We start from the raw sequence: 14754 nt of genomic DNA, 5'->3' as shown, positions 1-14754 counted from the left end.
AGTCGACCTCATACTTGGAGGCGATATTTATCCCCAGATCATACTAAACGGTATACGGAAGAACGTTCTAAATACGCTTCTCGCCCAAGAAACCGTCTTCGGTTGGATTTTAACCGGTCGTGCAGATGCACCTCACCCAACCAATACACGAGTATCATTTTTCAATGAAATTAGCCTAGACAAGCAGCTAGCCGCTTTCTGGGAACTTGAAACCGTACCTACAAAAAAGGCCCTGACCGAAGATAATGCCTATTGCGAGGCACTATATAAAAACACAACGGAAAGGAATTCAGATGGAAGATACACCGTCGCCCTTCCATTCAAACAAGACTTCCCAAAAACGCTCTGTTTGGGCCCATCTCTTAAGAGCGTCTGCTCTCAGTTCTATCGGAACGAGACACGCCTAGCCAAGACACCGGCCCTACAGACGGAATACAATAGGGTACTGACAGAATACGTCACGTTAGGGCATATGTCTAAGGTGCACACCGTAGTACCACCACAATCAACTGATTGCTATTTCTTACCGCATCATGCGGTGATCAAAGAAGAAAGCACAACGACTAAAGTAAGGGTCGTATTCAACGCGTCGTGCCCGACATCCAATGGCATAAGCCTGAACGATGTTCTACACACCGGCCCAGTACTTCAATCCGACTTAACAATACTGCTCCTCCGATGGAGATTCTACAAGTACGTCTTCAATAGCGACATTGAGAAGATATACAGGCAAATTTGGGTAAAGGAAAATCAAACCCAATACCAAAGAATAGTTTTTCGACTCAAAGCAGAGGACCCTGTCAGCGTGTTTGAGCTCAACACGGTAACCTTTGGGGTAAACTGTGCCCCCTATCTAGCGATCAGAACCCTACATCAACTTGCTGATGACGTCGAGGCGTCTCTGCCAACCGCAGCGCATATCTTGCGAAACAGTATGTACGTCGATGACGTCCTTGCAGGGGGACATAGCATCGAGGCAGCAATCGCGGCCCGCGATGAAATCACAGCTGCATTAAAGTCAGCAGGATTCCCTCTGCGAAAGTGGACATCTAACTGCAGTAGGATACTACAGGGCATACCCAAACCTCACAGGCTTACGGAAGACTTTCTGGAATTCGAGGACGCGAGCATGGTAAAAACCCTAGGCATCCGTTGGAACGCGCATTCCGACTATTTCTATTTCACAGCGAAACCAATCGGAAACCAAGACATCTTAACAAAAAGGGCGATCCTATCGGCCATCGCCAAACTCTTCGACCCGTTAGGCTGGCTTGCTCCAGTTATCATCGTAGCTAAGATATTAATGCAGAACATTTGGCTGGAGGGGACGGATTGGGATGAACTGGTATCCACAATCACTCTAGATCGGTGGCAAACCTTCATGCAGGAGTACCCCGCCATTAACCGGATTCGTATACCTCGGTGGGTGCACTTCACCCCAACCAACGATATAGAGATTCACGGCTTCTGTGACGCGTCCGAAAAAGCCTACGCGGCTACGGTTTACGTACGAGCTAAGATCAACGACAGGACATACGTTAGTCTACTCATGGCAAAAACGAGGGTGGCACCAGTAAAAACAATTTCATTACCACGATTGGAGTTATGCGGTGCCGTCTTGCTGGCAGAAACTTTGGAAACTGTGATGGAGAACCTGAACTTAGGCACATTTAACATGCACCTATGGACAGATTCGACCATCGTCCTCGCATGGATTCGAAAACCCCCGTGTTCCTGGTCAACATTTGTAGCTCACAGGGTAACGAAAATCGTCGAGAAGGTAGGAACTAAAGCATGGCATCATGTCGAGTCCGCATCCAATCCAGCGGACTTAGCCAGCAGAGGACTTCCAGCCACGGACCTAGTCGACAACTCTTTGTGGTGGCAGGGACCTTCTTGGCTGCAAGAAGGCAAAGCAAAATGGCCATCTCAAGGCGAACAGGAGTACCACACAAACATCGAAGAAAAACGAGTACAAGTGCATGTAGCAACGAACATCAACCATAGCGAGGATATTCTTGATCGGTTTTCCGATCTATCAAGGGCGTTACGGGTAATCTCCTACGTTATAAGATTCGCCAATAGAACCCATCCAAAAACTAAAACGTCCTTTAAAGCAGAGTCGTACCAGATTTCGCCTGACGAAATCAAGGCTACGACTAGCCGCCTCATCAGGATATCCCAAACCAACCACTATGCCGAAGAAATAAGCTCTCTGAGAACTAGGAAACCCATCGCGACCAAAAGCGAGATTCTCTCTCTAGACCCCTTTAACGACGAAGATAATGTCCTTCGGGTGGGGGGTCGTCTCAACGCATCCAGAGACGTTCCCGTCGACGAGCGTCACCCGATAATCCTCCCTTACGCCTGCCGACTCACCCGTCTCCTAGTCCAGTTTGTCCACACCATTTCCATACATGGTGGAAACCAACTAATGCTGCGGCTCCTACGCACGCAGTATTGGATACCTCGGGTCAAAAACATGATCCGATCCATCATCCACAACTGCAAGGCCTGTACGCTATTCCGCAAACGTTCCCCGACGCAACTCATGGGAACCCTCCCTGCGGAACGCACTACCTTTAGCCGGGCATTTACCAACACCGGGGTGGATTTCGCAGGACCGTTTGACATCAAGTCTTACAGCGGAAGAGGATGCCGCATGTCCAAGGGTTACGTCTGCCTATTCGTCTGCTTTGCGACTAAGGCGATCCACTTAGAGGCGACTAGCGACCTCAGCACCGCCGCGTTTCTAGCAGCATTTAGTCGGTTTGTCTCCAGACGAGGATGCCCGAAAAACCTCTATTCCGACAACGGAACGAACTTTGTCGGTGCGTCGAGGGCTCTCCGCTCAGAGGTCAAGGCATTCCTCGTTGATGCGCGCAACCAAACCCTCTCTAAATATGCCCACCAAACCCTTACATGGCATTTCATACCAGCAGCTGCTCCTCATATGGGCGGACTGTGGGAAGCGGGAGTCAAGAGTTTCAAAACTCATTTCAAAAAGATCGCATCAGACCATAAATTTACTCTAGAGGAGTTTAGCACCCTCCTGTGTAGGATTGAATCCTGTCTCAACTCCCGACCCCTAAGCCCATCTTCCAATGACCCGTCCAACCTGGAGCCACTCACCCCCGGGCACTTCCTAGTCGGGGGCCACCTACTAGCGCCACCCGAGATTGACGTCAGCGAGAATCGCGCTTCACTCGTCAATCGATGGGAAAAACTTAAGGCGCTGCATCAAACCTTCTGCAAGCGGTGGAAAACGGAGTACCTCACCGAACTGCAGAAGCGCGTTAAGTGGAAGCATCCACAATCAAACCTTAAACAGGGAGACCTAGTCGTCATTAAGGAGGATAATATGCCCCCTAACGAATGGAGACTAGGTCGGATAGCCAACCTTCATTATGGCCCCGATAACCGAGTTCGAGTCGTCGAACTTGATACGGCAAGAGGACAAACCACCAGACCAATCACGAAATTGGTCCTACTACCACCCTCCAATGAGGGTGAGGGAGACTTGTAACTCCCAACCGTTATAACCAACAACCCGTATAACCCAGCTCTCGTTCACCCTGAACGAGGCCAACAAATCCCCTAACCCAGCTCTCGTTCACCACGAACGAGGCCAACCGAACCCTACCGCAGATAAACTAGAACCACCAGAATATCCAGTGACACAAACCCTTCAAACATCATGGATGATTAAAAACGTTCAGATTCAAAGGTATTTTCGTTTCAAAGTTAATTTATTGTCGAGACGAAAATGTTGCTTAATTGTGATTATGCTTAAATAATCACTTCTGATCCATATCTCAGACCAAATAAAATCTTCAATGAGAGGTAAAACTTTAACACGTAGAATATTCATTAATCAGTCAACCAAGATAATCAGGGCAGATTCAGAAAGCTGAATGGAAAATGACTAAAAAATCGTTGACCATCTAAAGTAAACATATTCGATTCGCATATGACTCCAAAAATGATTGAGAACTATATTCAGTTTTCGATCATCAAAGTGTTCATATGGTTCAGTGGTTATCTGCTTTGTTCAATCATATGAGAACTGTACATTTCTAAAGATCTCGGAAAGGGGGGAGGATGCCCTTGGATATCAACCAGAGAACTATGCATTTTACGGCCCCATTTGCTCTTAGCAGACATGAGTCAGAACACTTTTGTCAGAACGTCAAAACTCAATTTTCAGCTGGGGGCGAGGCGTATCGAAAACGCAAGGAAAAATACAGAGACCAGCGTTTGTCTAATATTGTCTTCATTCGAAAAAGATAAACGCGGAAAACGATTTGATTCATGTCACATTATTATCCTGAACATAATTTGCTTTGTCAGGTGTTTGGAAGTAAGCATGTCATATTAGCAGCACCGGCAGATACATCAAACCTTTACGCACATGAGACGGAAATGCTTTGTAATACCTCACTTACAAAAAACAAAAACCAAAGGGTAGTTCCAACTTACCGTGCACAGTTTTGGTTGTAAGGAAGCTTGCACGCCTCTATGTTGTGGCAACGGCACTGAGTCCAGCTTATTATATTATTATATGTTATACCCTTTCAATGTTTCCATAGGTGTCGCTACAGTGCGATTACCTGTGTGAAAGCGGGAATACTTTACTATTAGACACACACATTAAGTACGAGGTAAGCTTACCTAAGTAGAGCCCCTGTTCGATTTTTCATCTCGGACTCACGTCCCGAACCATCAATTCTAGTATAGACATTGCATACTTCAAGCGCCGCAGTAAAGGCACACACCGTTAAACGTAGCATAATCAAGTGTGCTATGCGGTACATTGACGAAGTGGTACAACCATAAAAGTGGCATGTATGCAAAATAACGAAGAGGTGGACATAAATGTAAACTCCGACTAATGCACGCACGATATATAGAAAGACCTATAATACAAAAGAAAAGAAACCCTTAAGGAACATTGTAGCAGTATGCGCGGCATAATATGGTCCATAAACGATTTTCAGGAGACCTTGGTACTTGAAATATTCGAAGAGTGTTTTAAAAGGTCGTTGGATGATGTCGGTTAACACCTATATAATCGTCAAAACATCCATTTTTCGCACTGTTTTATTATTTTCTTATTAAATCAACAACTTGTAGCAGCAATTCGAATAGTACGAAGATTGCGTCTGAAAGTGATTCAGTTTAAAACAACCACATTATAGGTAAAGTCTACATGTCTGTAGAATATATGGCCTGTCCAAGCAACTTGCGTGTTTTGGATGCACCGTCTGCTTTCCAAGAATTGGGTTTTACATGGAGTTCATTCAAAACTGGTTTGAATCGACTGCTCATTGTATATTTAGTGTTATCTGAATGTGGCCCTTTAGACCATTGTTCGTTAAATGTTTTTTCGTTCCTTCCTATTACGTTGTGTAAAACGCAACAAGCAAGAACAACTTCTTCCATCATTCTTAGATCAATATCACCATTACATTTTAGTATTCTCCATCGTGCAAGAAGTCGTTGCAAAGCCCAGTCTCTAAATATGAATAGATGGTCGACGGCTTCATTAAGGTCGTATTCGTGCGGCTCAACAGGATCATGATATTTGTGCATAAGCGACATTCTTAATGGATAATATGTGTCTGGTGTAACAATGAAGCGCGAAACTGGTTGATTCTTAATTAATCTTGGGGAGAGGTTTGTAATTTCGTTTGTTTCCTCCAAAAATAGTGACGGTTGGTTTGTGTCCAATTTTACTTTACGGAATAACATATTACTATCAACCAGCACCTGCAATATGATTGCGGAATGTTCGGATTCGCTAGAATTGCTATTGACTTGGGGCTTAGCCGGCACTTCACATACTCCGAGCACCCCAATGGCTACGGGTGGCATTTTTTAGACGCACTGTAAAAGGCTTCCCCAATCTCATCTAACTCCTCCTCACTAGTTGGCATATAAATATTGATCACCGAATGTTTTCATAATTTATTCGGCAACGCTTTTCATAATTCTGCATATTGTTGTCCGCAATGTAATTTTAAATATACGAGCGATTTCCTATTATTTTATTCGCTAGGCATAAGAAAAACGCTGAACGTAACTCACAATTAAATTCAACACCATACAAATTTCCAAATATTTTATTCCAGTAGCAAAGGCATACAGTCCCCAACGCAACTTGCTTTTCATATGGAGGTTCCTTGCCCTACAAAAATTGCTTGCCCTACAATTGCCCATCAAAGAATTTTTCCCTACAAACTGCCCACTTCCTTTCAACTAGCTGAAATTTTGCTAACCAACTATCGCTTACGATTAAGCAGTACAGAGCGTTGGTCCAGAGCCATGGCACACACCAACCGGCAAAGTGGATAGTTGAACCAAACACTGACATTGATCAGTAAATGGCTTTTCCTCAATGTCTACATAAGTAACTTCAAACTGATTCTCATTAGCAATGTCCGACAACAACTTTACGTAATCAATTTTGGGTCCTTTTAGACAAGTTTTTCTGTTTTCTTCTTTTACCACCACCTTTCCGAAAGGAATTACGCATGAATTTCGAAAAGCTTCGCAACCTCATTTAAATCATCGAATTTCTTATTCTGATTAATAATTGTTCGAGCCGAACTAATACGATTGAAGAGGTTCCATAATAAAATGCCTACTATTTTATCATCTTTCATATAAAAAATAACACCACGTCCATCATGGTCTGCATCCTCCGGATCACATTTAACTTTTGGTGCCTCCGGATCCACGGTCGCTGTATTGGGGCTACCGACGCTGCCACCGCTTTTGCCATCGCCTTCGATAATGTTTAAATTATCTGTACGACGATCAGGCGTTGGTGTTGGTAGTGCGGAGGCAGCGACTGTGGGCAAAGAAGCATCAACAAGACCAATACCTTCATAGCCGATCTCTGGTCCCAAATCGGACCAAAACATACTCTGATGAGCGTAGGTTTTTTTTTTGCCAACCATATTTTCACCCGCTAATCTACCCGATACCACAGAATGATCATGGTATGACAAGTTTTTCACATCACCATCCAGATCGGCACGCATAGCCTCAGATATTTGATTACTATCTAATGGATTTTCTTGCAACCGTGTCCACATCTTGTGTGCAGCTAATCGTTTAGCAATCTTCTTACTTTTGCCCTTTCCCACCCCACGATAATTGAGAATCGACAGGCAATCGTAAATACACGCTCGTGCGGCAAACCAACTTCAGTTTCGGTCTCATAAGTTGGTGGCGGCTAACGGCGTGACATGCACATCTCCTGTAACCAACCTATTGGATTTCCAACAACTTATCGCCTCCGTCGCCATTTCCAGCTGTATTTGCGTTGCCTTCATTGCTAGCACCTGCAGAGCCACCAGAGGCTCCACCAGCACCTGCTCCAGCACTTGGCTCGGGCAGCTGCACACCAGTTAACGTATCAATTAGTGCTCGGGCAGCTGAATGTTTAGCCTCTTTTTTTGGAGCATCCAGCACCCATGGCCGTAAATGGAACATCCTTGTCATTAAATGCGACCCGATAACGAAAAGTCGGTTCATGTATGGCGCCTTCGAGTTGCACCAACTCATAATTTGGTGTTATACCACGACGACTCAATAATTCTTGTAAAATAGAAACCGGCGTCTTCATCGCCAAACCATTGCTATCGGTCAATTTTAATGATTCCTCAATAGCCAACTTGCTGGTAGCAGCAGTCAAGTCAGCGATTGTTTCCTTTTTAGACGTATTTGGACGCGTAGCTATCTCGACCTTCGGTTGTTGTTGTATATGACCATTCGCTATAGTCTCTATACCGGTAAGAATTGCTGGTGCAATACCATCATATTGACGCCGTGGTGCAAACCCCATTGTTTTTTTTTGCCCTTTTGTTATATATTTGAACTATTTAGTTTTTGGGAACTCTTGTTAGTAGTGATTTGCACTGATTTTTGTTTGAAAATGGATTATAATTTAATGCAAATAAATTTATCTTCAAATAGAGAGCAGACAAAATCCTTCCCCACGAGATGTAGAGAAAAAGCGAATTTATGTGCCAGAGCACATAAGTATTTTTCCAGCTGAAATGAGAAAAAAAAAAAGAATAAAAGAATAAGAAATTAGAAAATTTATAAGACTATAAAAAAAGGAACGATAATAGCATACTTACCCAGCACCAGTTTTTTTCATTATGAAAATTCATTCAAAAATGTCTCTATACTCATTTCCATGAATGAATGACATTTTTGAATGAACAAAACAAGGGTGCCACTCGATGACATTTGCTTTTGTCTTTTCTTACGCCGTAAACACATTGCGCGCGACCCCATGAGATCACAAGTTGGATCCGCGGGATCCAACAAACTCGAGTGTTAGTAACCGAACAAAAAATCAACTAACGAAAACCCTGAAGATACAGCCTGGGTTCACTGAAAACACACGCGCCAGGTTGTATTTCGATAGTTTTCCTGACATTCGGCCGTTTTTTTGCTTCTTTCTTTTTTTGAGAAAAGTTTTTAGTTTGAAAATTTGGGCATAAAAACACAATCAAAATCAGCCTGCTTGGAAAAAAGGGGGGTTAACCACTCGAGACCGAAATAATTTTCGCGGTTTATCTGTGCATGATTTTGTTTGTGTTTTACATTTTAAACATGTCACACTCAATAGTGGTCTCGCTTTCATGACGGAAATTGCCTTTTTGTATTGAAGTTTCGACAGACTTTCGTCAGTCCCTTTTTTAGCTTGAAATCCCAGCAGGAATAAAGTAGTGTCATCTATGCTTTCGATGCTACAAACAGGGGAGAAATTAAACCTTTTAGAACAGACTAGAAATTTAATGGCGCGTCAGGACTCAGACGCAAGCTGTCCCTAAATACTTTCATGACATGACCATTATGCATCAATACATTGCAATGGGCAGCACCGCACAGCGGTCTCATTCCAACGATTGGAAGAGTGAACAGCTGACAGCTCCACAAATTGCCACACTCGTTAGCGTAGGCTATCCCCGCCAGGGTTGTGTTGGAATCAACAAACACACCACAATTTGTGATTCTCACACAACATGGCCCAAATCAACACAAAGAGTGTTCCCAGACAGCGAGTAAAGGCCTCTTTACATTTGTCGCACATTTGTATGCACGACGTCATTTGACTAGTCATTTTACAGGGATTCATAGGTTATATTCACAGCCACATTTGTATCGGCGTGGGTGAGTTTTGTGACCAAATTTTTGTAGGGCAACTACAAGGAGCCGTGAAAATACACGGGTAACTCGTGATACCATCTGCTACACAAATGTAGCGTATATTACCGCATATTGCCTGTATTAGGCAAACACCAAAAAATTACTGCTTTCAATATCAGAATTTCGTTATGATGAGGATATTTACCAAAATTAAAGATACCTTTAGGCGTATCTCAATAAAATTATATTAAATGTAACAGTGGTTTCAACCACTACAAACCCATCATTACATCGACAGAATAACTTAATAAGATTATTCGTTCCACACAACCCTTTTAGCCCGAGTACGCCAACCACAAGCTCGACCAATTAAGCCTCTACTCTCCGCCCATACGCCACCCAACTCCCTTAAAATGCAAAACAAATAATAACAAGTTCCCGTTCCAGAATGACGGGTTTCTCGGTCAAACGCACCAAGACGGAGCAACGCGTTGACTCCTTCACCGTCTCCTGCCGGTTGTGCCAGAAGAACCACGGCATACGACTATGCCCGCGGTACAGGGGAATGTCGGCAGAAGAACGCCTCCGGGCCGTCCTGATACACCGGCACTGCCCCAATTGCCTATCGCCGTTCCATCGGTTAGAGATATGCCCTAGCAACGACCGTTGCCACCGCTGCCGTGAACCACACCACACTACGCTTCACATGGAGGACGAGCAAGCACGGCCACGCCCGATCCCTTGCGAAGAGCGCGACGACGACGAAAGCGACGAGGTGCTATCGATCAACCTCACCGAGGACACACGATCGTGGGCCCAACAGGTAGAAGAGGAGGAGAAGGAGATGGAAGAGTGCACGAGAGGTGCAGCCGCCTTAGCCATCGCCCCAACGGCCAGTGGAGAAGCACGATCCTTCCGACCGCTGCTTCAGCATGAGAAGCAGAAAAGCAATCAGCGACACATGGAACACGGGGATGGCGCGGAGACCCGTCCTTTCCGCCCATCGCACCGCAATGCCAGTGGGCGCCGGGGCGGCGCGGAGCCGCGTCCGTTCCGCTCGACCCGACTCTCTACTGGCAGAGCGGCCCCGTATCCACCACGCAAGGAGGGTACCACCACCGCCCTCGCGCGCCAAACAACAACCCCAGCCGGCTTCAGAAGTGGTCGACTCCGGGATAATTTAACGGCACCGACTATAACTCGAGCATTGATCGCCATCGCGCCGACAGCCATAGTCCGAATTGAGGCAGGAGGCCGTTTACACCTGGTCCGCGCCCTGTTAGACGCCTGCGCTCCCACCAGCATTATCGATGCCAATTTGTGCAAGGATCTACATCTGGAGCGTAACAATACCGCACGTCTGTCGAGGTGCACCATCGTTCTTCGAGGAAAGTATGGGGTAGCGGGAAAAATCACGACCCAAGCCACCGTAATAGCAAACTATGCCAGGTTAAACCCCACGGCAAATCTGGACCCGTCGGTAGCGGCCCCATTCCAGTTCATGAAGCTGGCCGATCCGACGTTTTACCGATCGTCGCCAGTGTTGCTCACTTTGGGCGCCGACGTCTACGCCAATATTATGGTCGGCGGCACACCCGCGTCGACTGTCGGCGGGCTCCTCACCCAAGCCACAATATTCGGCCTAGTCGTGTCCGGAGCCCACCCACTATAAAACCGTAAACTATACCACAAGGTGCATTTTAAACCAAGCAACCCCACGTACTTGAATACTAACGCTTTTCTTTTTCATCCACAGTTCAGCGAGGCTGCAGTACTGCGAGCACGGATGTCCGCCGGAGATCGTACTTACGATCCTACTATACATACGTATCATATTTTAAATTTATTTAGTTTACCCCGCCTTGGGAAGGTTGCTGGCGTACTCACCGAGTTTCAAGTTGCTCGCCGCAAGGGGGCCGGCATGTTTAGGCCATCAGCCTAAATATTTCGGACCACCCTAACACGCACATTAGTTATTTACTTATTATTATTACCGGTAACGGCTAACACCAGCCGAGAGCTAACTTTGAAGGGGAAAAACTCAACGAAAGTTAGCTATCGGCAGGTGCCGCGGACTTGTTCGCGGTTTTGAACTTTCTTTTCTATTTTGGAACGTCTAAGAGCCAGCAGCTAGCCCAAGGTGAGTTATCCAAACTAACCATTTTTCATTTTTTTTCTCAGTTGCGCTTCTCATTATAAATAATATTTGAGATAACTAATTTTCCTACATGTGAATTTGCCAAGTGCATAGTAAAGTGTGCTGTAATTAATTCTCCGCTTTGTGGGGTTCTATATTTTTTACAATTTAATATTTGCGATTGTTATTGAATCTAGATTTCCAATTAATCACTTGCCTAAATTTTAATGTGCACATGCCCTGTGGATTTGAATTAATTTGAATTTGTTAAACCCCTTGCAATAAACAAAGCAAAGAGTGTCCCTTTTAATATAGTGAATAAAATTGTTATTGTTTTGATACTAATTCGGTGTTTTATTTCTTTTATTTGCAACGCACACGCCCGACTTCAACGGGTCCACTGCCCCGCAAAACACATTTCATTTAATAATAAATGCATTAGTACAATAAGAAAAGTAATTTTTTCTTAGTACAACAATAGTAATTTAAATATTTTAGCACATATCAAGGAACATTATTAGAGAAAAAGTTAATTAAAATAAAAATATAAATAAAATTGTAATTAGAATAATATAATAAGAAAATACATAAGGTTTTAGAAAGCACATCTTAGGGTAAAAACAGCAAAGAATCAATGAAAGAAAAATCGGTTAAGTTACAAGATTACTGAAATATGAGGTTAAAATAGTTTTAATGTTGCTCTTATTCAGACTACTGCGTATAGTGGAAGGAATTGAGTTCCATAAACGCGTAGTATTGATGAAAAATAGTCTAGCCGATGAGACAAAGGTATAATGCGGCACAATCAAATCATAAGAACGACCAGACCTAGGAAATATTAGCTTTTCATAGAGATAACTAGGCGACTTCTCCTTTATAAGGTGAAAGAGGAACATGCAATTTCTAACTTTTAGGAACTCAGAGAGTTCACACTCCAAAAGACTTGTCCTCCAGGCAGAAATCTCGTAAGCCCAAAGACGTGTGTTTAGGTCCGAGACCTAAATATTTCGGCCCACCCTCGTAAATCAATCCGCATACCGGTTTCTGCCTGTAGACCAATAGTCTCGCTTTAATATATATGCACTAACACAAACACGAATTTGTGTTTGCCGCTAGGAGCTTTTAGCACCGGAGCCTTGTTAAGGGGAAACTTAACGAAGGCTCTCGTACTGAGGGTTCAGCGCATTTTTGCAATTGCTTGGCTTTTTTCTTTTTTTCACGACCGTCAACGGGAGCAATTCTGGCCATCCAGCGTCAAGATAAGAGAACATTTATTCGAAACACAATTTTATTGTTAAATGCCTATAATTTAAATCATTTAAACCACTATTTGAATATCTTAATTCGAAACACAATTTAATTGTTACCTCATTATTCTTGAATTCAATAAAATCCACTCGAATATATTTATTAACATTTTTCATATCTTTTAATTTTTCTTTTCACTGGGTTCAATTTTCCATTGGCGATTACGTGAGAGATTCGAATCTTTCACGTAATCATTTGGTCCTTCCGAACCGAGAATTTAACAACAAATCGAATTACAGTCCACAACAAACAACAGCAATTCAACAATAGCCCAATTTGGAAAGCACTCAAAGCGACCGAAGAAAAAAAAAATACATTGGTAGAAACATCTGGAGTCATCTTGGTGAGAAGAATGTGAAAACGTAACCCCAAGGCTATTAGCACCGTAGAACACAACCACACGGCAATTGCGAGAAATCACAACAAAGCAAACCGGACTTTTTTCCAAAAAAAAAAAAAAAAAAAAATTTACAACGAACTTATAAGGTACGTGGTTTCTTAAATTCGGGCACGTGTGTGATTCCTGTTTTGATTAAAAAATTAGATATAATAAAGTGGCAAGTTATTATTTAACGCGTACAGTGACTTTTGTACACTTCCCTTGACAGCGGTGATCACATATTGTGCATTACGTGCACACACACACACATCTACTCAAAACAATTTTCTTAAAATCCTCACAAGTGAGAAGATCCTCCAGTCACAGTATTGGTACGGGTTAACATAGCCCCAAAAATCGAATATCATTTCACCACAGCTGCAACACATTTGAGGAAATAAATTTTAGTTAGTGGAAAGCCATCTTATTGGCATTAATTCAAAACTGAAACTTTATTTGACATCACACGGTCACACAGCGAAGCAAACAAAAGTCACTTAACAGCGTAATAGTTGAAAGTTCTTCTAGCTATCCACATATATACACATATATACACTTTACACTTATTGTTGTTTTGGGCGGGAAAGTTCGGAATATTTTTAATATAAACTCGCTATTCATATTGCCGGAATATACGTCGTAATTCCGGCACAGTCCACAAATCCGTACGTAGCGGCGAGTGTACTTGCAACTCAAGGAATACCTTAAAAAGTACTAGCGCTGACGTACAACAACCACAGATACACGAAGTGAAACGTAACGTGCAACGACACTACAGTTGCCAAAACCCTTGAAGGACTCATTTTCGGCATTTTGTCAACCACACTTTCTTCACACATTATCCACTGGTTGGCCAGTTCTTTTTTACTTTTCACACGGTTTTTATTAAACTTTACGCACAAGTGGAAAAACACTCTGTACATTTTCCGTCATAATTAACTGGTCGGTTCTATCAAACTAAGTAGTAGTTGTGCCACAGTCCATAGGAGGGTGTTGCACTTTAATCACTTTTAACACATTACACAAATATCACTTGGGTTCGTGCACACACCCATTTAGCTACGTAGGGTGGCACGATTGTAATAACACTTCCGCGACACAGCGAGTGTAGCAACTCTCAATCCCTAGGATATTGATCAGTCACCTCATACACGACTCTCTGCAAAGGCAAATTTCATTAAATACTTTGTGTTTAACAAGTTCGTTTTCCATTTAATAAGAAAATGGAGAGCTATATCCGCCAGGCAGATGCAGTGGCAGAATTTGAGGTAGATTATAATGCCATGCCCACAACTGAGCACAGTAAACACTCCTTAAAACTTCAAACGGAGGAACTAAAAGCCTTGTGGGAAAAAACAAAACGGGCATACGACGATCTTCTCAGTTCATCAGGCCTCGAAACAAAGGACATAGCAGCAGTTAAAAAGAAACATAAAGCCACTTATTTCAGTTTCTTAAAATGCCAAGCAACAATAAATGAGCTAGCTGAAAAAATAGAAAAGTTAGAGAAAGAAACAGATTCCGTGGGTCGCGAATACAGCGTACGCCTGCCTCCTTGTGACACAGATGTCTTTAAAGGGGATTATATTTCATGGCCGTCCTTCAGGGACATGTTCAGCGCCATTTACATACTTAATAAACGCCTTACCCCAGTCGAAAAGTTGTATCACCTCAACCAAAAGACACAAGGGGAAGCGAAAGAAATAGTGCGACGATGTCCACTAACTAATGATGGGTTCCAAACAGCTTGGAAGAATCTATG

General features: G+C 43.3%; 1 protein-coding gene and 1 pseudogene across 1 annotated transcript; one reads left to right on the top strand and one right to left on the bottom strand.

Annotated features, from left to right (window-relative positions):
* Positions 1–6490: 6490 nt before the first annotated feature.
* On the bottom strand, positions 6491–7903 carry LOC137235457 (protein Loquacious-like; annotated as a pseudogene).
* Positions 7904–8550: 647 nt separating this feature from the next.
* On the top strand, positions 8551–11640 carry LOC137234163 (uncharacterized). Its single transcript, XM_067757787.1, has 2 exons — positions 8551–10861; positions 10925–11640. Exon 1 carries the CDS (start codon positions 9617–9619, stop codon positions 10838–10840), a length of 1224 nt encoding a protein of 407 aa, XP_067613888.1. The 5' UTR covers positions 8551–9616; the 3' UTR covers positions 10841–10861; positions 10925–11640.
* The last annotated feature ends 3114 nt before the right edge of the window (positions 11641–14754 follow it).

This window comes from Eurosta solidaginis, chromosome X, assembly GCF_040869045.1.
Source record: "Eurosta solidaginis isolate ZX-2024a chromosome X, ASM4086904v1, whole genome shotgun sequence".
NCBI lineage: Eukaryota > Metazoa > Arthropoda > Insecta > Diptera > Tephritidae > Eurosta > Eurosta solidaginis.
Note: the sequence above shows the minus strand (reverse complement) of the source record. Positions and strands in the feature narration are given on the sequence as shown.